General features: G+C 47.4%; 1 protein-coding gene across 3 annotated transcripts in view; it reads left to right on the top strand.

The window, feature by feature from the left end:
* HADHA (hydroxyacyl-CoA dehydrogenase trifunctional multienzyme complex subunit alpha) overlaps window positions 1-25,052 on the top strand; it is a 28,912-nt gene that overhangs the window by 1,985 nt on the left and 1,875 nt on the right. Inside the window, exons 2-18 of one of the 3 annotated variants that reach the window (XM_080616549.1) lie at window positions 2,773-2,814; window positions 2,903-2,973; window positions 3,756-3,889; window positions 6,112-6,250; window positions 7,282-7,401; window positions 7,486-7,588; window positions 11,322-11,444; window positions 12,097-12,215; window positions 13,064-13,120; window positions 16,792-16,901; window positions 17,213-17,347; window positions 19,207-19,378; window positions 20,088-20,174; window positions 21,843-21,983; window positions 23,254-23,322; window positions 23,699-23,894; window positions 24,752-24,866. In XM_080616549.1, coding sequence (XP_080472675.1) covers window positions 2,773-2,814; window positions 2,903-2,973; window positions 3,756-3,889; window positions 6,112-6,250; window positions 7,282-7,401; window positions 7,486-7,588; window positions 11,322-11,444; window positions 12,097-12,215; window positions 13,064-13,120; window positions 16,792-16,901; window positions 17,213-17,347; window positions 19,207-19,378; window positions 20,088-20,174; window positions 21,843-21,983; window positions 23,254-23,322; window positions 23,699-23,894; window positions 24,752-24,866 — 1,933 coding nt within the window. The remainder of the gene's footprint in view (window positions 1-2,772; window positions 2,815-2,902; window positions 2,974-3,755; window positions 3,890-6,111; window positions 6,251-7,281; window positions 7,402-7,485; window positions 7,589-11,321; window positions 11,445-12,096; window positions 12,216-13,063; window positions 13,121-16,791; window positions 16,902-17,212; window positions 17,348-19,206; window positions 19,379-20,087; window positions 20,175-21,842; window positions 21,984-23,253; window positions 23,323-23,698; window positions 23,895-24,751; window positions 24,867-25,052) is intronic. The other 2 variants (XR_013956687.1, XM_080616550.1) reach the window with 2 other exon arrangements.

The raw sequence follows: 25,052 nt of genomic DNA on the forward strand, positions 1-25,052 counted from the left end.
CTGTGTGCTGGCAGGTCCCCACAGGGGATAGGGAAGCTTAGGTTGTTAAAAGTTCCCCATCTCACAGCTTGGCGCTCAGTGCCGTCAGCTTGCAGGTACAGGCTGGAAGCAGGGGCAGTCATCCTGAGCTTTGGCTGGTTTGCTCTGCTGACACTTGGCTCGGTCCAGGACTGCAGGAAGCCTTTTCTCCTGAACAATGGATGCTGTTCCCACTTCAAGTGGCATGCCATGTCTGGGTGAGTGGAAAGGTGGGAAGTGCTAAGGGAAGCAGCTGAGGAAATAACCGGGAAAAGAGAAAGTGAGCAGAAACAGGTGCTGGCTACAATGTGTGAAAGGAGTGTTTTCCATTCTCTGCTGCATCCAAGTTCCTGGCCAGGTCCTAAGAGCATCTGTCTGAAGTGTTGGTGGCCATGTTTAGACGTTCTTTTAATTGGAGTGCAGTAGTGAAAATGGAATCAATATTCAAAGCTTTTAATTCTAGAGTGACTGTCAGTGGAATAGCAGAAGCATAGATCTGGCTTGCTGCTGCTTCCTTCGGCATTCGGAGGGAGGACTTTTCTGACTCTAATCTTGGCAAGTCACCGTTGTGCTGCTGAATGAATCCAGGCCTGAAGCAGATGCGCTGTGACTGTGACCAAATAACTGTGCTTTTAGTTTTAAATGTGGAAGGTGTTTTCCACAAGTATTCTGGGCTGTAAAATAAAATACTGTCAGGCTAAAGAAACCTCACTCAAGTATTAAGCAGCTGTTACTCTGATGACAGAACCTCAAAAGAGTTCGTATTAAAATGTAGTGAGATTGTTTCTTTCGTGCCCTTGATGTTGGAGGGGGTTTTCTTACTTCATATCTTTTGTTTTGCTTGAACTGAAAGGCAAAGTGAATTCAAGGTTTAAGCTTTTCATGGAAGCAGTCTGTTTGGAAACTGATATGAAAGAGGAAAGCGTGCTAGATGGTAGAGAGAGAGAAAAGTTAATCCATTCCCTTTTTATTTGGAATTGACATTGTTTTGCATGCAGTATAGTTTTTACTATCCCATCAGTGCCTTGCGCTCAGCCTTAGCAGGTGCCTGACTGAGAGGAGGGAAGGAAAACATCACTTCCCTTGCAGCTGAGATTTGTTTGGTCTGATTTTCCTGGCTATGCCTAGCCGTGGGCAGCAATATGGAAGTGAAATGAGGGAGTTCAGTGAGATATTTCAGTCCTTGCCTTCATTTTTAAGGTAGTAGGGCTGTGTGGCTTTTATTGGGTTAAAGTACTGCCATTAACAGTACATCATATTCTGGAGGGGAGTATTTATCAGCAGAGAAACCATGCCTGGTTTTGTAGGACAAGAACGTTGATGCTTATTTTCAGGAGTACTTGACTTCAGTGTTCAAAAAGTTCAGGGAAATTAATGTTGGCTACAGCAATGGCAATCTGGAGATTGTCCTCATCAAAAAATACTTTAAAGCAGCTTTGGAGTGGAAACCAGTTCACTCTTTGTTTATAAAATGGTGTGGTGAGCACATGACATGCACACAGAGCCCCGTTTGCCAGAACAGACTGACGCTGAATTTCCATCCCCATAGCGTATCACAGTGTATCCTGGGCTCAGGGAATGGAGAACAAAGGTCAATCCCTACTGCCAGCACTGGAGACAAAGTGGAAAGAAGGCCAAAGTTTAGCAGAACTCTGTCCCTGGGCTCATGTCACGGGGCTGTGGGAAGGGGGAACCACCTGTTGGTGAGATGCAGGCTGAAGTTTTAAGCTTGTTTTCCCTGTAATGGATTTTCTGCCTCCTTGCTGCTGGGAATAGAAATGTTTCATTCCTAAATATTTTATCAGCAACAAGCAGTAAACCTCTCCAAGCTAAATAACACTGTTCCAGTTGTAGATGTGCATGTGGTCCTCAAGAAGTAATGCTTTTACTAGATTTCAGACTTTAAGTAGCTTTGACAGGAATTCAGCCTAGGATCTGTTCAGAGGATCCTCTTGGTCAAGATCAAGGTCACTTGAATGGAACTGAGATTCATTCATATACTGAGAGGTCATCAGGCCAAATACAGTTTCTCAGCAGAAAAAGGAGGTCTGGGATTTATGAGTGAGAAAAGTGGCATTTCTCTTGTGGACAGAACTTGTTCATACTGTGGTCTGAATTTTGAGTGCTTTGAAACAAGACAAGTTTGTCTCGGGGCTTCCGTGTGTAATTAATGGACACAGACTGAGTATTTTGTTGAGAGAGGAAGGTGAGAATAAATATTGTGTGCTCTTCTTGTGTCTCACCAACTGTGCACCCTGAGCTGTGTGGAGAAATACTTTGGGTGGCACAATTCCTTGGCACCAGAGCGTGGTTTTGCAGAAATATTCCAGGGCAGTTGTGTTTGATTTGCAGACAAGTTAGCTCATAGACTGGAAACCCTCCAAAGTGCAGCAAGGTCTCTGGTTTAGCATGTGAAAAAATGTTGAACCGTGCATCCAAAAGGCAGAACACCCCTGTGTGCCACCTGCTACCTCTCATCAGCTCTTTGGGAAGAAAGCTTTGATTGTTTTCTTTGCTCTCAGTCTGGCATTGCCAGCATGGACTCTGCTGTGAAGATCACTTCAGTAGTGTGTGATCTGCTGAACTCTGGTGGTACCACAGGTCAAGCTGTAAGGGAAGGAACTGGCTCATACTCAGGATTCTCTGAAATGCTGCCCTCAGTAGATGAGGGGAGATGGGAGGATGCATTAATAAAGGAGAGTTAAGTGGAGACTACTGAGAATTCCTTTAATATCTGCAACATCTTTTCTTTAGGTTATGCTTGCCGTAACATCTCCACCTCCACTGCTCTTCAGAGTAAGTGTAAAGCTTTACTATGTAATTTAGCTTTCTTTCTTGGAATCCACTGAGCATAAGCTGATAACATGTTTCTGTTTGCTTCCAGCTAGAACCCACGTTAGCTATGACATCAAAGGAGATGTTGCCGTTGTACGCTTCAACACACCAAATTCAAAGGTGCTGTTTTACCTGGCTGTGGTGGATGGGCATGTCAGTGGAAATGACAGGAATAGCGGTGGTACAGAGAAGACATTGAAAAGTCTAATATAAGTCTAAGAGCTGTCCTAACCTGCAGCCTTTCAATGTTACTAGCAAAGCAGATACAGGAAGATGAGTATTGGAGTGTTTAATGAGAGGTCTGAAAATGCCTCATGGAAATGTTTTGTGTGTACTAAGCTAACCACTGTGAAATTTTATTAAAATCATATTAAGTTCTTGTATTCAAGATGGTTAAAGAGACTATATGTTGTATAGAGAGAAAAACATCTCATAAAATCTGTGTTTGAGGTCACAAACCCACGGTTGGAGAGGTTAAGGAGGAGCTTTTAATAGCAGATTACTTGATGATCTGCTGCAGGGTTCATCTTGGAAGGTTTTTTTCTCATTGTATTATGACACAGGGTGAATTAATTTTTATAGCAAATCTAGGTTCAGTTTAAGCACCTCAGAAATGTTATAATTGTGCCAAGCAATGTGCTGGCTGTTGGGCAAATTCCTGGGTAGTTTAGTCCATTTTAATTTTTTTTTTCCCAAAAGGCAAATCTTGAAAGACCATAGAACTGCAGCTCCTGCTGGCTTGGAAAATCCACTCAGAGCTACCATTGGCTTTGTAATTTTTATTGTCAGTCTGTCTTCGGTGCAAGTTTTCTGATGATATAATGGAGTCCAGTACTTAATCAGAGACTAAACTCCACCATCATCTGGTTCCCCTATTTATAATTCTTATTTGCTGTTTTCAGGTGAACACTCTCTCCAAACAACTAAACTCTGAGTTTAGTGAGGTAATGAATGAGATCTGGGCCAACGAAGCTGTCAAAAGTGCTGTCCTCATCTCTTCAAAGCCAGGCTCTTTCATTGCTGGAGCAGATATTACGTAAGTATTGGGGCATTGGAAGTTACACTGGAGCTTTCTCTGAAGTCTGGCATCCAGGTCAGGTACACTGTGAAGGCCAAGCAGTTTGTCACTGATGTATCCCCAGGTGTGAGGCACAGGCTGCAAACAAAATCATAGAATCATAGAATACTGAGAGTTGGAAAGGACTTTAAGATCATCTAGTTCCAACCCGCTGCCATGGGCAGGGACACCTCACACTAAACCATGTCACGCAAGGCTCTGTCCAATCCAGCCTTGAACACCATCAGGGATGGAGCATTCACAACTTCCCTGGGCAACCCATTCCAGTGCCTCACCACCCTCACAGTAAAGAACTTCTTCCTTATATCCAGTCTAAACTTCCTGTTTAAGTTTTAAACTCCCGGTTTAAGTTTTAACCCGTTACCCCTTGTCCTGCCGCTACAGTCCCTAATGAAGAGTCCCTCCCAAGCATCCTTATAGGCCCCCTTCAGATACTGGAAAGCTGCTGTGAGGTCTCCATGCAGCGTTCTCCAGGCTGAACAGCCCCAACTTTCTCAGCCTGTCTTCATAAGGGGGGGGTGCTCCAGTCCCCCGATCATCCTCGTGGCCCTCCTCTGAACTTGTTCCAACGGTTCCATGTCCTTTTTATGTTGAGGACACCAGAACTGCACACAATACTCCAAGTGAGGTCTCAAATCTGCTAAAAAAAAAATGCCTAACCTGCTCAAATGAAGTTAGGACCTGTTGGAGCGTGTCCAGAGGAGTGTCACAAAGATGCTCTGAGGTCTGGAGCATCTCTGCTATGGAGACAGGCTGAGAGAGCTGGGCTTGTTCAGCCTGGAGAAGAGAAGGCTTCGGGGAGACCTTAAAGCAGCTTTCAGTGCCTAAAGGGGCAACAAGGAAGCTGGAGAGGGGCTTTTGATAAGGGCCTGCAGGGACAGGACAAGGGGGAACAGCTTTTAAGCTGACAGAGGGGAAATTGAGATGAGGTCTTAGGCAGAAGTTCTTCCCTGTGAGGGTGGTGAGGCCCTGGCACAGATTGCCCAGAGAAGCTGTGGCTGCCCCATTGCTGGCAGTGTTGAAGGCCAGGCTGGACAAGGCTTGGAGCAACCTGGTCTAGTGGAAGGTGTCCCTGCCCCCTGTGGCAGTGGGTTGGAACTGGATGAGCTTTAAGGTCCCTTCCAACCCAAACCATTCTATGATTCTATAAAGGGGAACATGGCAAGTCATGAAACCCCATTTGCCTATAACACTTGGTCATTCCTTCCTGCGTGCTGGGGTTCAGCCAAAGAAACCCATGCTGGCTCTGGGGTGAGCATTGTCCTTTGGTCTGGGACACAACAAGAGCAGATAATTTACATTCAGGACTTCATTTAAGCTGAGTTTGAGTGCCTGGCAGTCTGCCAGCGTGGCCCCTTGATTGGACAGGATTTGGCGCTGTGCTGCGGGGAGCATGAGCAGCCTCTCAGGCAATTCAGCCTGGGTAGCCTTGGCAGGGTGTGGGGCAAACTGTGTTGGTGTTCTCGCTGGGATCTGAAGCATCGCTGCTCCTAGTCCTGACATTGGGCAGGACAAAATAGTTGTTTAAAGTGATTAAAAGCCAAAAACCTCTGAGGAAAGTAGGTAGATTGGAGAGACACCCATTAAAACCTTTTTGGCTGGCCTTATTCAGGGCAGAGACTTGATATATGATGTAGTGGGAAGGAAGCAGTGCAGGTAAGCAGATCAAAAGGACAGGCTGTGTTTAAGAAGGGTCTGATGGTCTCAGTGCTAGGAGCCTCCTGAACTGCACCAGCTTGGCAAGCAGTGTTGACCTTCATGAGAATAACTGGCACAGGGAGCCTCTAATTGACAGAGTGCAACATCAGAGCCCTGGCCATCTGCTCCTTTAAAAAGTGATCCCGGGCTCTCCCCTCCACCCTTTATTGCAAGTGCTTTGAGACTTCCTATGACCCTTTCTCCTTTTCCCCAAAGTCTTTCAAAGCTCTGACACAAGGAAACTCATTCAGTGCCTGCAGGCACAGCCCAGTGTCAGCGTGCAGTGACTTAACCCACTGAATTTAGTAGTCTTCCTGTATTGTCTATTAATCTAAGGCTGGAGGACTAAATAGCTCTTGTCTGTCTGTCAGTCACTGAAGCTTTGTGGGGAAAAAAGGAACAAACTCCTTGAAGCACTCTCATTTTACTGCCATTTTCACAGTGCCTTTCCAAATCTCATCAGTCTTTCTGCCTCACTGCAGCATGATTGAAGCTTGCAAGACTGCTCAGGAAGTGACTCAGCTCTCTCAGGAAGGACAGAAGATGCTAGAAAAAATTGAGCAGTCTCCAAAGCCCATAGTTGCTGCCATCAGTGGCCCCTGCCTGGGAGGAGGACTGGAGGTACTGCACAATTCTGGGTCTGGCAAGCAGGAGAGGAAGTTGATAGTGCTGATTCTCTAAAACTAACCAAATGATGCCTGCAGGACTTACTGTGAGAGGGATTTGAGACCTGATGAGGGTTCATTACATCCATTCCAATGAGTTGGTGGCAAGTTAATGGCTTGGTTGTGCTTCAGGACTCTACCATGCTAATTTTTCTGCTTCTGTTGAGAGCTAATCAAATATGAATCCATGTGGGCCAGGATGGACCCTAAATATAGATGAGAGCATCGCAGAGAAAACTGTCTGTTTGCCATCAGGCGTTGGATCTGGATAAATGCTGCTGCCAGAGCTCAGGCTGGAAATTGCTGCTTTTCAGATGAAGTGAGGCTTGTATCCCAGCAACTTCTGTTCTTTAAGAGGTTGTGGTGAGCGGGATGAGCATGGGTAACCTGGCCAGGCTCCACCCTGGCCTGTGTACTCTGCTCACTCTCTTGCCTCTCACTTCGGCTATGTGCAGTGTTTGCTTCGTAATCTCCATTAAGGGTTTTGTAAACTGAAGGACTCTGGGGTAATTCTTCGTGCAAAGCTGTTACTAAAACAGAATAACCTTGTGGGAATGGAGTCTCTTCAGTTGCACTCTGATTTCTCAAGCAGTCACAGCTTTTACCAAGCACTATGGTGAGGGATCTGGACCTGGTGATCCAGTGATAAACCAAGTATCATGGCTGATCTGCATATGGGACTATGCTGTCAGTATAATGAGTGAATTTAGCTCTTGATGGCCTAGATGAGATTTAAAAGTAGCTTGGCTTAGCTTGGTATTTCATGTTCATGTCATAGTTGCCTGCTATCATCTGCTCATGTGCACTTATGCCAGAAGCAGCCATCAGTGAGCACAGAGAGAATTGGGGCAGTTGAATTAGGAAGTTGGGGTCGGGGTGGGAGGAAAGCTGAGGCAGTGTGTAAAAGAGACCTTTGTGATGGATGGCCACCCAGTTCTTCTGTGGTCTTTCACAAGGAAACCTTTATTTTTCTTTTACATTCTTAAGGTTGCCATTGCCTGTCAGTACAGAATAGCAACAAAGGACAAGAAAACAGTCTTGGGAACACCTGAAGTGTTACTGGGTCTCCTGCCAGGGGCAGGGGGTACTCAGAGGCTGCCAAAGATGGTAAGTAAGAGAAGAACTTTACTCAGTAGCCCCTTCTGCCACATGGCATGCTCCCATTCTGAAATCCCGTTTCTGCCCTTCCAGGTGGGACTTCCTGCTGCCTTTGATATGATGCTGACTGGAAGGAACATTCGTGCTGACAAAGCAAAGAAGATGGGTCTGGTTGACCAGGTGGTCGACCCGCTAGGTCAGACATGATTCCTCTCAGTTTCTTGATCTGCTGCCCATCAGTTTACCACCTTACTGAAGTGGATGAAGAAGCCACTGATGCAGCCAGCAGTGTAGTGAGGGCAAAGCATGGACTGCACAGTCCTTGCCATGCGTGCTGTGCAGTGCAATCTCCATTCCCGCTTCAGAAACGTGTATGGGAACCTTGAAATGTCAGGTTCGTGCTAAAGCTAAGTGAGTAAAGAAAGGTTAGTGTAGAGGGCAGCTTGCTGATGGCTCTCTTGCATGAGCTAATTATACAGATAAGAGCCTGCATTCCTCATTTATCATGTCAGGGGTCAAATTACAACCCATAATGAAAGGAGAATAGATGACTGATGTCTACGTGTATGCAGCCTGCAGATGTTAATCTCTGTGGCAAGATCTTGAGAAGAAGCCAACCCCCATGGCTTAGGTGCTCTGAATTGTCAACCAGCTTTCAGTTGGATGGAGAAATTCCTTGCAAAATGCATATTTCCAAGTGCTGAGTGGGCTACTGAATAATTTCTTGCTTCTGCTTTTCCTTCCCTAGGGCAGCTTTCATGGAAGGCAACTAAATGTAGGGGCAAGCCCTCCACAACCTCCTCTGAAAGGTCTGAGCAGCTGCAGCCAGGAGTTAGACTGTCAGCTGGTACTGCCACAAAGTAGCAGGGTACTGAGCTTGGTTTCCCCAGGCAGAGCATGGCCAGAGTACCCTGGTAGCCCTTTGCTCCTGCAATAGGAGAAAATGAAATAAACAAAAAGGAAAGGTGCTGCTGCTTGCCCTAAGAAATGCCATGGAAGCCTTTGTGTGTGTTCTCTCGTATGCCAGTGTTCAGCTGGATCCTTAGCTGTAGTCTCACTTAGGAAACAGATCAGGAGTACCTAGGCTTGAGTTAAAATTGCCTGAATAAACTTCAGTGCTGTATACTTGCTCAAATGTGAATTGGCTTTTAAGAGACAGCCAGTGTGGCTTTTTATACCAATGATTACAATGGCTTCCTTAAAGGAAACCTGAACTTTCTGAAGAGCTGTTTGCAATCCTAGCTCAGACCAGATAAGCACGTAGGAGGAACACAAAAACCAATTTATGTGCAAGCATTAGAGGCATTTCTTGCTCATTCAAATAGCAGCCAGTGCCAGAAGGCTTTCTGCTGAGTATTTGCATGTTCGTTCTGAATGTCTGGGGGAAAGCAGCTTTAAATGGAGGATAATGCTTTAACTGATTATACAAAGCTTTGAAAGAGAGAGACAGCATTAATCTGGAGGCAATTTCATGGGGTGCAATCAGCTCTCCTTCAGTAGGGAGCTGTACAGCATGCTGTTGATGTATTTACTACTGTGCCCAGATCTGATTATGGCATGTGCCATTTATATAGGAAAGCAGATGTGAGTCAACCACTTGGAGTTCCCGGGTTAGGACACAGCAAGATGTTGGGAGGTAACTGCAAGTAAAGTAAAGCCACATACATGGGTTTGACCACCTTGCCTGAGTAGTTTTACAGCTCAGACTTACAAATAAACAGCTTTATTCTTCAGCTGTAGTATCAAAGTTCAGCACTTCCAGCTAATGGAAGGGGGAAATCAGGTATTTGCATCTGGTGGTGGGAAGAGAATTTGGAAGCAAGTAAGGTTGGAGCTCAGAAATCCATTCCAAATGCTCTTCAGATTTCCAAGAAATTCTCTCAGATCCCCTGGGCATTGCCGAAATGTAGATTATGCAGCAGCTCTGGATTAAGTTTTTATGTGCTGCCTGTAACGCGAAAGATGTTGCTTTGTTTGGACTGTTTTCCTCTACACTGGCTTTGTCATACTGCCAGGGCATGAGTGAGACTTCCCAACAGCAAGCTTTTGTGATCTGGTCAAAATGTATGTGCTGCTTTATTTGCTTCTTGCTGAGAAGACCCTCCAGCAGGCAGCAGTGTCTGTGGTTTGCTAAGTATATGCTCTCAAGATTTATGTGCAAAGAGATGAAACTTGAAATTGTTTTAGCGAGTCCAGGGCAGGCTACAAAGATGCTCCAAGGGCTGGAACACCTCTGCTGTGGAGACAGGCTGAGAGAGCTGGGCTTGTTCAGCCTGGAGATGAGAAGGCTTCGGGGAGACCTTAGAGCAGCTTCCAGTGCCTAAAGGGGCAACAAGGAAGCTGGAGAGGGGCTTTTGACAAGGGCCTGTAGGGACAAGATGAGGGGGAATGGCTTTAACCTGGCAGAGGGGAGACTGAGATGAGATCTTAGGAAGAAGTTCTTCCCTGTGAGGGTGGTGAGGCCCTGGCACAGGTTGCTCAGAGAAGCTGTGGCTGCCCCATCGCTGGCAGTGTTGAAGGCCAGGCTGGATGGGGCTTGGAGCAACCTGGTCTAGTGAAAGGTGTCCCTGCCCCCTGTGGCAGGGGATTGGAAGTGGATGAGCTTTAAGGTCCCTTTTAACCCAAACTATTCTGTGATTCTTTTAAGACACCAGCTCATGGTAGACAGAGGGAATAGTGGGAGGTGAAAGAGGAGGGGGTTTCTGGTTTAGTTTTGGTTTTTGACTGTCTCCTGTGTCATGGAGTAGTTGTCTGTTATGGTGGTTTCTTTGCTGTGAGGACTCTGTGGAGCATCTGGGTGTGGTTGGAGCAGTTTACAGTGAAGGTTAACAAGGTTGTGCAGCTGTATGATAGAGTTGTAACCTCTACAGATTTGTTCTTCTAGTTCAGAGGCAGCCCAATGCTGCAGGTTTACCTGCAGGCTCTTCGTGGTGGCCCATGCAGAGTCACTGGGCATTGCTCTTTAATGACTCATTGTGCTTCTAGCAAGTTCACACACCTGCCTTTTCAGCCCTGCACTCCGTCCTCTTGTCTGATGATACCAGTTCTGTGCTCGGAAATTGTGCCGCCCACCCTCAGAGATTGCTAAAACTCATTTTGTGGTGGCTTGCTTCGTTGTTTGTGGGACAGCTCTGAGTTAGGCTGGGTGTTGCACTAGCTAAAGCAAGTGAGAGATTTCTTGCAACTGAGGCCAGAGGTGAAGGTTTCACTGGACATCAGCTCCAGGACAGGTAATTTTCAGGGATGCACTGCTTTGCAACTGTCATCTGTATGTTTAATACCAACAGTGTTGTACAGGCTTACCATACCATGTAAGAAAGGAGAGGTGCAGCAAGAGGGAGGGCAGGCAGCACACTGGAGTTCTGTTGGGATCCAGGAGTGCCTGCAATTAAATTAAGTAAAAATTTGAGGAATAAAGGGTACAGTTTGCAAAAAAGATGGTCAGGTGCTGAAGCAGGGGTCCTGAGAGGTGATGGGACCTCCACCCTTGGAGTCCTTCAGAGACTGGCACAACATGTCTTTGAGCAGCCTGATCTAATTCCAGAGCTGGATTTAACTTTGAACTTGACCTCACTTTGAGCAGCAGGTCAGAGCAGATGGTCTCACGTCCCCTTCCAAAGCTATTCTATGGTTCTGTGAAAGTAGCGCTGATGTTTAAGTGGCATAATGCTATCTGCTCCCTTTGGGAGCTGACGTTTTGGCATTTGTTTATAAAGCCATGTATAATATATGCCTTGGGGCCTTGGTATAGTTGTCTGAGCCTTTCCCTCATTGTTCATCAGCCAGAAAAGTCATGCAGGTGAGAGGAATGGAGTGGTGATAATTCAAAGGAATGTCATGTTGCTAGTCTCATCCTTGCTCTTCTGCATCCTCAGCTATCAGTGATAACTTCTGCTGCATGTCCTCACGAGTTCCTTTTTTATTCACAGGGCCAGGTGTGAAGGCTCCAGAAGCACGAACAATTGAGTATTTAGAGGAGGTAGCCATTGGCTTTGCCAGAGGACTAGCCAACAGGACTGTGTCTTCCAAAAGATCCAAAGGGCTAATACAAAGTAAGTCTGTAGGCACTGTGGCAGATCCCAAGGGATTGTAGGGAGTATAATCCAGCTTTCTTCACATGTTTGTGTTTGTGCTCCTACTTAATTCCATTTGCAAAACAAAGTTATTTCATGTTGTAGTCATCTCTTGAGCCTGGTGGATTAGTAGAGAAAACATTGCTCTGCATATCTTGAGGTGGCATTGCCAGAGCTGCACATGGTCCTGCTCCTGAAGAAGAGAGCCAAGCCTCAAGAGAACTCAAGCCTCAATAGCTGCCTCCAGAGGACTTACGCGTCTTCAAAGTTTTAGTAGCAAGTTCTGTACCAAGCTCGTGTAATCAAGTGGGAAGAGGCACATGGGTTTGCTCCACACTAATCCTCGTTAGTGTAGCCCTTACATGTTTAGAGCCCAGAAAAGGTGACATTTCTGTGCAAGTTCTGCTCCCCAGAGCTCCGTTTGTCACCAGTTGTATTAGGAGGCTACTGTAGCCCTTAAAGAGACTTATCTGTGAAACAAGCTATAGAAATCCTTCTGAGCAGACCCTGCTACCTGGGGCTGAGGTTCTGGTGTAGAAATGTGACATTCACACATACACTCCTGGTTAATCATTTAAAGGCTGATTGTGCATGTAGCACTGTGCTGAGACATGTTTTGTCCATCTTGCAGAGATAACAGACTATGCCATGGCTCTTCCATTTGTGAGGCAGCAAGTCTACAAGACAGTGGAGAGCAAAGTTCAGAAACAAACCAAAGGACTCTACCCTGCTCCAGTAAAGATCATTGAGGTAATCCCCACTGTGAGGTGTAAGAAACTACAGTGATGGTAGACCTGTGGGATAACATGGCAACAGATGGAGGGAAGGTGGTTCATTTCTCTGAGCCAAGCCTTAAATCCTGATCTTCACAGATCAGCCTTGCTGCGTGCTGGCTGTGTGATGCATCAAGCAAGCATGGTAAAATTCAGAATAGCTTCCCAAAATACAATCACCAGTCTAGGTGATACTGGTGCCGGTAAGGGGTAGATCAAGAATCCCAGTTGAGGGGAGGCTTATCTGAAATACGTTGTCTGAATGAAACTTTCAGCTGCAGTTTTAGTTTCCAAAGAGTTGGGTGAATCTGTTTGAAGCTAAGAAAATAAAAATTGCTGCTTTCATAGCATGAACCACACCATACTTGAAAATTTAGTTTCCCAGGTTACACAGGCATTGTGTTACTTACAGGCACAATCCATGGTTGAATCCTTACTGTTTTAAAATGAATTTTCACTATTAAGTTGTTGCCAAGACTTCTGTAAGACCTGTGAATGTCCCCCTCTGACTCTGAGAGCAGGGTCATTACAGGAGCACAGTCCTACTGAAAAACAATTCCTGAAACCACAAGGTATGTGTAAAAATGAACCTGATGGAAACCCCCTTGCCATCATACCTGTTATGTGCTAGAAGGACAAGGTGTTCCGTAGCTCTGCTTTGAACAGCATGGACAGGACCCAGAAAGTCTGAAGTGTTACCTGAATATTGGAGAGGAGTCACATGTGAAAGCAGGAGGTACAGCTAAACAAATGATCTTGTTAAAGTGTAGATGTTGGCAGATGTGACTTAACAGTGTCATATCCTTATTGTTCTTCTTTGACTAGGTTGTAAAGACTGGTCTTGATCAGGGGCGTGACGCTGGATACCTCACTGAATCCCAGGTAAGGAGATTAGATCCCTGTTCACTACAGTGAATTCTGTAGTCAGGGGGATTTGTGTCTAACCACGCACAAAGGATAATATTCATCCCAGGCTGCTCAGAATGGTATCTCACTCCCTGCCCCTTTTGACAGTGGGGCTGTGAAAAAGGCCTGCTTAAACAACAGAACTGCTTTTCAGGGTTCATCTCTGAAAACAGTTTGTGCCTTTTCTCATACCTGTCTGTGTTTCCTTTCTGAGTAGCGAATGACCAGGGGGAGTTCACCAATAGAGGTTTCATGGAACAGGACTGTGATTTCTCCATGTCTGAGCACTGTTTGTTTTTTCTGATTGTCACACGGGACAGGTATCCAGAGGTGTGGGTGTAGTGCTCTTGGTCTCCTCATTGTTTCCAGACAATTTGGTGCAAACAAGCCATTTTCTCCAAGAATTAGGTTTAATTTTTACCAGTGCTCTGTCAACTCTGTCACACTTTTTCACCATTATCTTTGTTCAGGGTGCTAAGTCTCCAATATTCTAGGTTTGCCATTTACCCTGTTTCCTAGTCCAGATACTTCGTGCTGGTCCTTTTTTACCCATTGATGATTTTGGGTGCTTCTGAAAATCAGGTGGGGTTTTGTTTTCAGTGGTAGTTTCTCACCCCAAATAGGACTTCTCTCTCCTTGTCTATTGGTCAAACTTACCTTCCTAGTAGACACTCCAGTTCAGTGTACTGGCTGGTACTGGCCATGCAGAGAGACCTCAACAGACCAGAGAAGAGGGTGGAAAGGAACCTCATGAAGTTGAGTGAAGGGAAATGCTAAGTGCTGTCCTGGTGAGGAATAACCCCATGCACTAGTCCAGGCTTGGGCCAGCTGATGGGAGAGAGTCCAGCAAAGGGCCGCAAGGATGATTAAAGGCAGGAGCCTTTGGTGCACAAAAAGCTACTGTGAGACCTGGGGCTGGAGAAGAGAAGGTTTTGGGGGACCTTATCAATGTGTATAGATCGTAGAATGGGTTGGGTTGGAAGGGACCTTAAAGATCATCTGGCTAGAATCCAACTCTCCTTCTTTACAGGAGGGTTGGAACCAGGCTCCACTTTTCCATTCTTCCTATTCTAGTGGCAGAATAAGAGCACAAACAGAAATGGGAAATTCCACTTAAATTTGCAAACCAACTGTTTTACTGTAAAGGTGATGGAATGCAGGAAGATTGCCCAGAGAGACTGTGGAGTCCCCCTTTGTGGCAGTGCTCAAAACCCAATTACACACAGTCCTAAGCAGCCTGTTCTGGTTTGAGCAGTGGGGTGGGACAAGACAATCTCCACAGGTCTCTTCCAACCACAACCATTCAGTGGTTCGGTGATTCTGTGAAGCAAGCCTCTATATCATTCTTCCTTTTCTTTCAGTTCTTTACTTTCCTGGCACATCATTTGAGTTTAGCACCAATATCAACTCTTAAGGGTAGTCAGGTCTTTTGCATTTAAGACCCAGAAAACTTCACCTCTTGCTCTGCTTGCTGCTTTTCCCCTTTGTAGGTCCAGCCAGCAGTGAGGCTGAGCAGCTATTACAATCATAAAAGAGATATTGTACTGCAGAGGTGTAGGTACATGCACACGTGTGCTCACAGACAGCATAGTGCCTTTACTGGTGACACCCACATAAACACAAACAGCTCATGGGCATGGCCAGTGTGGGTGATTGATGCTGTTCCTCCTGGTCAGCTGATCAGAATTGAAGTTCACATGTGCACACCCACCCCTTTATTAGCTGTCTGTAGATGTTTCATCCGTCAGTTGGCCACAGCGCCCAGTCTGACCAGCTGCTGGCACATGGACCTCGTGCCCTAAATGCCACCCAGTCCTGCCTGGGGTTTACTAGTGACATACGATAGGCATAGAGTTTAATATGGAGGTAGGACAGACTGTGGTGGGCAGGCCTAGGGCTTGAGCAGGCGAGTGTCCTCACCGGCAGCTTGCTCATGCATGACCCTTTTATTACACATACACACATATACACACAGAGTCTTTGTTTTCCTGTGCTTCTTCATCTTCAGCCATCCTGATCCCTCCCTTTCTCTGCCCTTGTCTTTGTCTTAATAAACAAGCTGTCCCTGATTAGTTTTTCCTCACTCAATCCACGCCCAAATTTGCTACTTCTGATACTGAAGAGGTAACTCTGGCTGTGCATAGTGTCACTCGTGTGGGTCCCTTGACACTTAAGGCTCTGCCAGACCTGACTCCCCAGAAGACCCACAACGCTCCCTTCTGGTTACCTCTGCATTTGGGTCATGCTCACATTGGTGCCCTGTAACTGCTGGTGAAATCCATCTGTCCCCCACAGTACTATCTGTAACTTTCGCCAGCTTCTCACACTGCTATCTGTCACATCCCACAGTCTTTCCTGCCGTGCTTAGTAGCTCCTTTTGTTCTCTCCTCGTGACAGTGTTCTGGTCTGAGATGTAGCTGTCTGCCTCCTACCTTAACAGTGATCTCCTGGGTATACCCCGTGTGTTCTGTTTATGCATTCCACCCACATTTGGTCTGGTGCTGAATAAAAGACTTGGGATACTCTGTTCCTTACTGAAAAGAATGAGTGTTTTTTCCTGAGAACAGCAGCAGGATGGAGATCTTCCCAGAACTCTAAAGAATAATAAGTGTCAGTGTTGTGTCTTTTTTAATGCCTCCCTCTTTCCCCTAGGATAGGAGATTTGTAGATTCTCTTCCAGGTTCTGTGTTTTTGATATTTTAACAAGCCTCTAAGTCACAGGAATGTGGTGAAGGAAGACACAGCCTGCTCCAAACTACACTGATTTGGTGGCTCTCCTTAGCTGACTTGGCTCAGACAGCATTAGTTTTCTGTTACATTATGCTGTCTTTTGTCTTCCTGACTACTTTCCTGTTTCATGCTGAGTGCTGGGAGGTTACGCAGGCCTTAGTTTTTGTTGCCCGGTCTATGATCCTCTGAAAATAGTGCCAGGGTACTGCTGTCAGTAAGAATTGGCCTATTTAAAGATTTTTTTCGCAAAGCCTGAGGGCAGAGCCATTTCACTTGGAAGCCACTGGGGCAATGGTCCCAGCTACTGCAGGATGCACGCAGGGGAGAAGGAGTCCCGTGTAAGTGAAATACAGTCCTGCTGCTGGGGACCTAGAAGTCGCTGCTGCACTGAGGGACCCTGCAGCTGCTGGCTGGTCAAGGCAGCTGTGTCATTTCTGGCCTACCATCATGGCAGTGAACTGCCAGACAATGCTTCTCACAAAGCTGTGCTGAGAGAGTGGAAATGAGCTGTGAATGATTCAGTGGGTAGGAGATGGACATGGAACTACGATGGCTGTTTTTGTTCCCTGGCAGAACCCCTGTGCCTCCAGATGCGAGCCTTAGAGGTACAAACTTTTTCAGGTGCTTTAAATGGTAGTGTTTAAGGGAAAGGCCATTGAACAAGCAGTTCACTACTGCTCTTTGGCAGCCTATGTGGAAGGCAGTGGTGCAAAGCAGGCCATGCTTAGCACAGCAGGTGCCTTGCTGCAGAGGATTCATATGCTCTGTCCATTCTTCCTTTTCTAACTTGGCTACTAGTCTGTGCAGTTACACAGGTGGCTGTGCTCTCCCCTTGCCATGTTCTTGATATGTGTGTGCTGGAAGTGAGACAGATGTTATATGCCAAACTCTCTGCTTCCTTCTTCCCTTTCTTCCAGAACTTTGGCGAACTTGCAATGACTAAGGAATCCAAAGCACTGTTAGGACTTTACCATGGGCAGACACAATGCAAGAAGAACAAGTTTGGAGCACCTCAGCGAGAGGTCAAGTAAGTGCATGTGTGGGATGCCTGAAGGAGGGATTGGTGGACCTCTGCTAAAGAGAGAGGACCTCTGGAGGACCTCCGTTCTTGGAGTGAGTGGCCTACAGTCCTGAAAAGCAGTGTAGCAGTGCAGAGAGATTTCCAGCCTCCCAAAGGCTAATGCTCTGCAGCTGGGAGGTCTCACCCACAAGTGAAATTTTGCATGACCTCAGTAAAAATAGTGCCTGAGTGGACAGGAACTGTGGGAATCTGCCAGCAGCAATGGAAATTCAGTGATTTCTAGCTTTAAACGTGTCCCCTGATCCTTTTCTGTGCAGGACTCTGGCAGTGCTGGGAGCAGGGCTCATGGGAGCTGGCATTGCACAGGTTTCCGTGGATAAAGGGCTAAAGACCATTCTGAAGGACACAGCACAGCAAGGCTTGGACAGAGGACAGCAGCAGATCTTCAAGGGGTACGTGAACTAAAAGGAATTTGCTCGGGATGGAACAGGGCTGCTGTCAGTCAAAATACTCCTCTGCTTTCAAGTAGTCAGGACCTCCTGACACCTCTGTTGCTTTGGAGTCTTCTACCATCAGATGTCAAGAAGTGCTTTCTTTTAGTGCTTTCTTTTCTATGCAGTGTGCTGGTATATTGCTATGAAATAGGCCTAGTGTATTCAGCCTTAGCGCCTTAGGCAGATAGATGACCTAACAGACCATTGCTTTAGTTTTTAGATACAGCAGTAGCTTATAGAGCTAAGGGGGGAGGGAGTAATCCTGGCTGCCTAAAAGCCCATGTTAGGAGAGGCATTGGGTCACACTTCTGAAAAGCTGGATCTCCTTCCCCTGTCCTCCTGGCTCAGCAATAATAGCACTCAGCTGTGCATCATCAGGAGTATCAGTAGTGATTGAATCACAGGGTGGTTGGGGTTGGAAAGGTCCTCTGGAGATCATCCAGTCCCACAGCCCTGCTAAAGCGGGTTTACCTAGAGCAGGTTGCACAGCACTGTGTCCAGGTGGGTTTTGAATCCCTCCAGAGAAGGAGACTCCACAGCATCGCTGGACAGCCAGTTCCAATGCTCCATCACCCTTATGGTAAATAAGTTCTTCCTTGTATACAGATGGAGCTTCCTGTGTTTCAGTTTGTAGCTGTTACCCCTTATCCTGTCACTGGTCATCACTGAGAAGAGTAGCCCTATCCTCTTGACACCCACCCCTAAGATAATTGTATGCATTGATGAGATCCCCTCTCTGTCATCTCTTCTCCAGGCTAAACAGGCCCAGCTCTCTCAGCCTTTCCTCATAAGAGAGATCACAAAATCATAAAATAGTTAGGGTTGGATAGGACCTTAAGATCATCTAGTTCCAACCCCCCTGCCATGGGCGGGGACACCTCACACTAAACCATGTCACCCAAGGCCTCATCCAACCTGGCCTTGAACACCGCCAAGGATGGAGCACTCACAACCTCCCTGGGCAACCCATTCCAGTGCCTCACCACCCTCTCAGTAAAGAATTTCTTCCTTATATCCAATCTAAACTTCCCCTGTTTAAGTTTTAACCCATTACCCCTTGTCCTGTCACTACAGTCCCTGAGGAATAGTCCATTCCCAGCATCCTCGTAGGCCCCCTTCAGATACTGGAAGGCTGCTATGAGGTCTCCATGCAGCCTTCTCTTCTCCAGGCTGAACAGCCCCAACTTTCTCAGCCTATCTTCACACAGGAGGTGCTCCAGTCCCCTGATCATCCTCGTGGCCCTCCTCTGGACTTGTTCCAACAGTTCCATGTCCTTTTGATGTTGAGGACACCAGAACTGCACACAATACTCCAAGTGAGGTCTCACGAGAGCAGAGTAGAGGGGCGGGATCCCCTCCTTCGACCTGCTGGTCATGCTCCTTTTGATGCAGCCCAGGATACGGTTGGCTTTCTGGGCTGTGAGCGCACACTGAAGCTGGCTCATGTTCATTTTCTCGTCGACCAACACCCCCAAGTCCTTCTCTGCAGGGCTGCTCTGAATCTCTTCTTTGCCCAGCCTGTAGCTGTGTAGATGCTCCAGTCCCTTAATCATCTTCATAGTCCTCTGCTGAACTCCAGTAGATCCTTGTCCTTGACCTTGACCTTCAGGCTAGTTGACTTTCAGACTAACGCACACAGCTGAGTTGTGTGAGCAGGGCTCTCCTTTTTCCAGGGGGAAGGAGGGGTCAGTGGCAGTCCTTCTGGATTGGAGATGGTGTTTTGAGTCCAGGAGGGAGGCAGGGATCCCCTTGTTGTCGTGGTGCACCTCCAGCTGCCTGGCCTGCTCAGGAGCTATGACAAAGCTGTCCTTCCCTAGGCTGAACAGCAAGGTGAAGAAGAAGAGTTTGACATCATTTGAGAGGGACTCCATTCTCAGCAACCTTATGGGCCAGCTGGACTACAAGGGCTTTGAGAAGGCAGACATGGTGATTGAGGCAGTGTTTGAGGACATCAACATCAAGCATAAAGTGCTGAAGGAAGTGGAGGCTGTGAGTATTGTTTCTGAGCAGCTTGTGCTAGATGTGGCCCCTGTATGGTAGAGACTCAGGGAGTCCTGCCCTGCACTGCTGGGTTTGTCACATCTCCTTTGTGCTGCAGTTTAGTGCTTGGTGCAAGTTATGTCAGTAGAGGGGTAAATGTTAAGGGCAGCCTTCCTGCTTCCTAAGGATATTTACTGTTCAGTAAGGAGTCACTAGTTTTTAGCTGAATGGGGCAGTTCTGACATTTGCTAACTCCTGGGAACTACTCCAAAACCACTTCCATTTGACAACATTGACATGATAGTAATGTCTTTTGATATCTCCACAATTTATATTCCTTTACCTGCTATCTCTAGCTTCCCACCACTGCACTTCTCTGTTCAAGTACACTTGGGGAAGTAACTGGATGGTAAAAGATCTGGTCTGTGCACCTTTCTGAGTCCCTCCCTGCCATGTGTAATGCCATTGTGGTGGTCTGGCAGAAACATGGAGGCTCTGAGACTTGCAGACCTGTGGAGAGTTCAGGGCAAGTCAGATCTGGCTGACTTGGGCTGCTGCTTTAGAATTGGTTTCTAATACTGACAGAGAAAATCAAGTTTGCCTTGTTTGTCAGGATTGCCAGGTGCTTGTGCTGTTCTCTCAGGGCTCTGCACATCACACTCTGTACCTGTCTCTGCAGCCTGTGCATTTACAGTATCTCTTCCACCCCCTGCCACAGGTGATCCCTCCTCACTGTATCTTCGCCAGTAACACATCTGCCCTCCCAATCAGCCAAATTGCTTCTGTTAGCAAGAGGCCAGAGAAGGTGAGTACCCAGTGCCAACTGCCTGTTCTGCTCTGCACTGAGCTGCCTGTTAGGGGCAAACTGTCTTTGCTGGAGGTGAGCGCTGGGAACTTCTGCTTCCTCCTCGAACATGAAACAGCTCATTCTCTGCCCCCAGTGCAAGCATTGAACAAAGAGCTTCTAATCTTTGGATAGGTAGGAAGTGGGTGAAGGTAGACTTGCCCTAAGTGTGATGTTATCAAGGCAGGGTGCAGAAGGGAGGTCAGTGCACTTCCAGGAAACGTAAATGCACATGGGGGCAGGGAAGCTGCGGAAGGACTCGAGTGATTCCAGCCAACAACTTCAGTTAATTTGATAAGCTGATTAGACCTAGGAGTGATTTGCCATGATGGGAGAATGCTGCCGCCTTCTTGGAGAGGACCGTAACCTAGCAGCAAAAAGGGAAGGAAGGTCAGTGACTGGAAGCTGAACTCAGAAGTGCTGAAATCACAGCGTTGGTCAGCCATGGAATCAGCTCCTGCAGGGATGTTGGGGGGTTTTTTCTGGCTCCAGATGATCTATGTGAACAGGATGCCAAGAGCAACTGTTGGAGGTTCCTCTGATGTTCATGAGCCTCTTCCTGGTTTATTGTCAGACCTTAGTTGCATCGGAAATGCAAACTGAGTTTTATTTCTTCATACTTGCAAATAACTTCCTCTTGCTGTGTAAATTGACTGAGTAATGACTTTTTATAGGAAACTAATAGGAAATCAGTTAACTGATTAGTGTATTTTCTTTAATTAGTTTTTCATTCTGCAGCTCTCTCCAGCAGGTGTTCCTCTGGTAGATCTTAGTGCCAAGTGTAGCTTCCCGGAGGCATGAAGGTGACAAGCTGATTACATGGTTCATGTTAAGAAAATGAATCACACAGCCGAATAATCTCCACTTAAATGCTGTTCCCAGAGGAAGGCTGCGCTTACCTCCGCATTTAGTTTCTCGAAGCGTGCCTTCTCATCCTTCAATTCACTTCATTGCCAAAAAAGGAAGCATAGACTATCAAGTTGGAAGGGACCTCGGGCATCATCTGGTCCAAACTTTCTAGGCAAAGTATGACCTAGATTAGATGTCCCAGCACCCTGTCCAGCCAAATCTTAACAGTGTCCAACATTGAGGAGTCACCAGTTACACAGGGAGATTATTCCAATGCAGATTCTTATGGTGAAAACCTAGGAACAAATCATTGACAAGCAGAACACAGGGACTTTGATCAACATCTGTTTCTGTGGCTGCTGTTCCACTCTCGATGCTCAGCAGAAGTGCCACCCAGGCATGTGGCTGCCCAGCCAGCTCACACAGTGCCTGTGATTTGCCTGGGGACTGAGATTCCCAGACAGCTTTTGTTGCCAGACTATTAACAAGCATAAAGAGAGCTGAGCAGCACTCTTGGTCCTGTGTTACCCCTTCATCCTCACTGAGGCAAGAACTGTGGGGCGTGTGATATGTCCTTGGAAAAGCCAAGGAGGGGAGGGAGTTGGGGAGCATTTCTGCCGGAGAGGGATACAGTGGAGTGTGTGGCTGAATGGATAGTGCACTGTGGTGATAGTGGGTCTTGCAGCCCTGCTTCCCTCTGCACCTGGACACTTGACTTGCATAGCAGATTACTCTGGGAGCCAAAGTCTGTCTTAACCCTGAGCTCTTCCTTCTGCCCAGGTGATTGGGATGCACTACTTCTCCCCTGTTGACAGAATGCAGCTGCTGGAAATCATCACCACAGACAAAACATCCCAGGACACAGCTGCTTCTGCTGTTGCTGTCGGCCTCAAACAGGGCAAGGTCGTCATTGTGGTAAAGGTGAGGGAGCACTGCACAGAATATAAGCTGGGATAATGAATAAAAGGGCAGACTTGTGCACTGAGGAGGCTGAAACATGGTTGTGAGTACACTGGCATTAGCTACTCATGCTGAGAAGTAAAAATGGAGGTTAGAAGGTGGCAGGTGCCCAGATAATCCCTGAAGTGTCCTTTGGAGCAGCCATGGAAGGCCACGAGGCACAGGTGCAGTCTGATCAGCCAGCACGAGGAGTTGGCAGTCCTGCTCCACACAGCTTCCAGGAGGCTTGAGTCTGTAGTGGCATCTGAGATGGAGCAGAGGCGGGGCAGGATTCTCACCACCTCTTCTGCTTGGCAGGTGGCAAGGACAGAGGGTCAGTGAGCAGTAACCCTCCTCTTTCTGGATTTAAAACTTGTGTGAGAGGGAGCAGAAATACGTATGTAAGTGTGGGCAAAGATCTATACCAAGCAGAGAAAGAAGACTGAGCACAGCAAGGCAGCAGCTGAGAACAGACTACTGTGGTCTCTAGGAGGAGGTAGCAGAGCCTCAGAAAAGCCATGGGCTTCAAGTGTTTGATCAGGCTGACAGCTGCTGTTGAACTCATGGTCCTGCAAGTGGAGCTGGTCTCATGCTCAGCAGTGCTGCTGTTTGAGCTAGGTGGGAGGTTCATCCAGTAGGCTCAGGGCAGTTAGAGGAGTGTATTATTGGATTGGTGTTTTCACTGATGTGAGAGGTTGCCAGCAGTGGTGAGCAGGCCTCTCCAGTGGTGCTGGGAAAACTGGCTTGTCAAAAAGTGCTCTGAAAGCAAATGGAGATACAGTACTGCTTCACTAACCCTCGTCCCCACATGCCTCCTGGCATGGCAGTTTTCAGGTAATCTCCTGCTTCCTGACTTCGTGAGCAATTTCAGAGCTGAAACAACCAGTTTGTGCCAGTTCTGCTTGTGCTGAGCACCCTTTCCCTTGTCAGCCTGATAGGCTTGATGAAGCAAGGGGACTTTTGCAGCCTGCTTGGAGCTTCCAAGCACTATTTCAAATAAAAACACTCTGGTGGGAACTTCCAGGGAGTGAGTTCATGGAGGTCTTCAAACATTGCGGAGCCCTCCAGGATAAAAAAAACATGTCCTAGTAGTCTATAACATACTGTTAGAAATGGAGTTCAGTGTGCTTGTCCTGTGTGTCAGTGCCTAAGCTGCAGCTTGGGCCATGAAATGCAGTTCTTGTGCTACCGAGAGGGGCCGTGTTCCTGCAGTTTGTACTCACCTGCCTTCCTGCTGCATTTCTCTTCATAGGATGGGCCTGGCTTCTACACCACCAGGTGCCTGGGACCGATGCTGACAGAAGTGGTCCGAGTTCTCCAGGTGTGTATCCCATCAGCTACCGAGCCTCTGCCAAATAGTCGTGTAAACTCTGCTTCTTCCTTACCCTCGATCAGGCTGACCCCAGCCATGGCCAGGAAGGGGCATGGGTAACCAGCCCCAGTCCTTGTGGTTGTCCGCAGACCACTATTGGCTGAGCTGTGGTTTGATGGGATGTGGTAACGAGGGTCTCTCCTCCCTACACAGCACCAGGGAGAGTCAGGAGTGGTGTGAGCACGATGACACTGCTTCTGTCAGTCATCAGATGGCTAATGGGACTGGTTGCAGTCCATGGCCCAGATGAGTGAGGGATTTCTGCCCCACACTGGTTTCAGACACTCGCCCAGAGATACCATTGCTTCCCCTTCTATTCCTGCAGGAGGGCATTGATCCAAAGAAAATAGACACCATCTCTACAGCCTTTGGCTTTCCTGTGGGTGCTGCCACGCTGATCGATGAGGTGGGCATAGATGTGGCTGCACATGTGGCTGAGGACCTTGGCAAGGCCTTTGGCGAGCGCTTTAGAGGAGGCAGCATCGAGTTGCTCAAGCTCATGGTGCAAAAAGGCTTCTTAGGTGAGACACTAGGATGTTTTAGTCTTAACATATTTTGCCTTTGTTCAAGGAAAAAGCGCTGGTACCCGTCAGCTTCTTCTGCCCTCAGGTGTGAGCAGTCATAAAGAGTCCGGGGAATGGGTCTGGAATCCCTCCCAGCTGTACCCTGGGTAGACCTTTGGCTGGAACCAGACCTTCTTTTGCAGAACCAGCAGCAGCTGGCAAAGATGCTGCCCAAAGCAAAGGCAGCAGACAAGATCTCATGAACCTTTCTGTGGCCCCTTCCTGAAACCTGCATTCTCTCCACACAGAGAGCAAGTGGAAATAGATGTTCTCAGGTGAAACAAGCCCTGAGCTGAGCTATAGAAGCTCCATCCACATGGCAGAAGCCATGCCACTGGGTGCCAGAGGCAGCTGTGGCTCTGAGCATGCAAAAACAGAGTAGTGTCCATCAGTGGGACCTGCACATACACCATGATAGCTCTCATCCTCCAGTGACCCATGCTGTGACCAGACTCCTGGCAGGAAGAGTTGCTCTTTAGATCTTGTCATCTCTGTCCCTTGCTCCCAGGGTCCTTTTGCTGCTCTAGCCACAGAAATTGTGGTTTTATTTGACTGTCCTCTAGTAGTAGTGAAGACATTAGGGCCTGGCACAGTGGCAGCGTCTTGTCAAAGATTTGGCTGAACATGGGACCTCTTCACTCTGTCCTTGGTGAGGCAGTAAACAGGCTTGCTATGAAGTGCAGAGGAGCTGCCTGTGCTGGAGGGATCTATTTGTGCTAACAGCAGCAGGGGTCACAAGATCATCAGTGACAAAGATGTCAGGAGCAAATGGGATGTGTGGCAGGATGTGACTCTCTTTTTTTTATGCCTGGCAGGTCGTAAGACAGGGAAAGGTTTTTATGTTTACCAGGAGGGGGTGAAGAACAGGAGTGTCAATTCTGGCATGGACGAGGTTTTAGCGCAGTTCCAAGTGCCAGCCAATCCTGAAGTGTAAGTAGCTGTGCGTGTTTGAGTGGTGGTGTGGGCTGGGTCCCACCCCTGACCTGATCAAGCCTTTGCCATTCTTATGTGCCTGCTCTGGGACATGGCACAGAGCATAGTCGTTATCCACATGTGGATAGGGACACCCGCAGTGTGAGAACCCATCCTCTCCCCCTGGTTTTAGAAAGTCTCCCG

The sequence above is a fragment of the Psittacula echo genome, assembly GCF_963264785.1.
Source record: "Psittacula echo genome assembly, chromosome: 4".
Classification (NCBI taxonomy): domain Eukaryota; kingdom Metazoa; phylum Chordata; class Aves; order Psittaciformes; family Psittacidae; genus Psittacula; species Psittacula echo.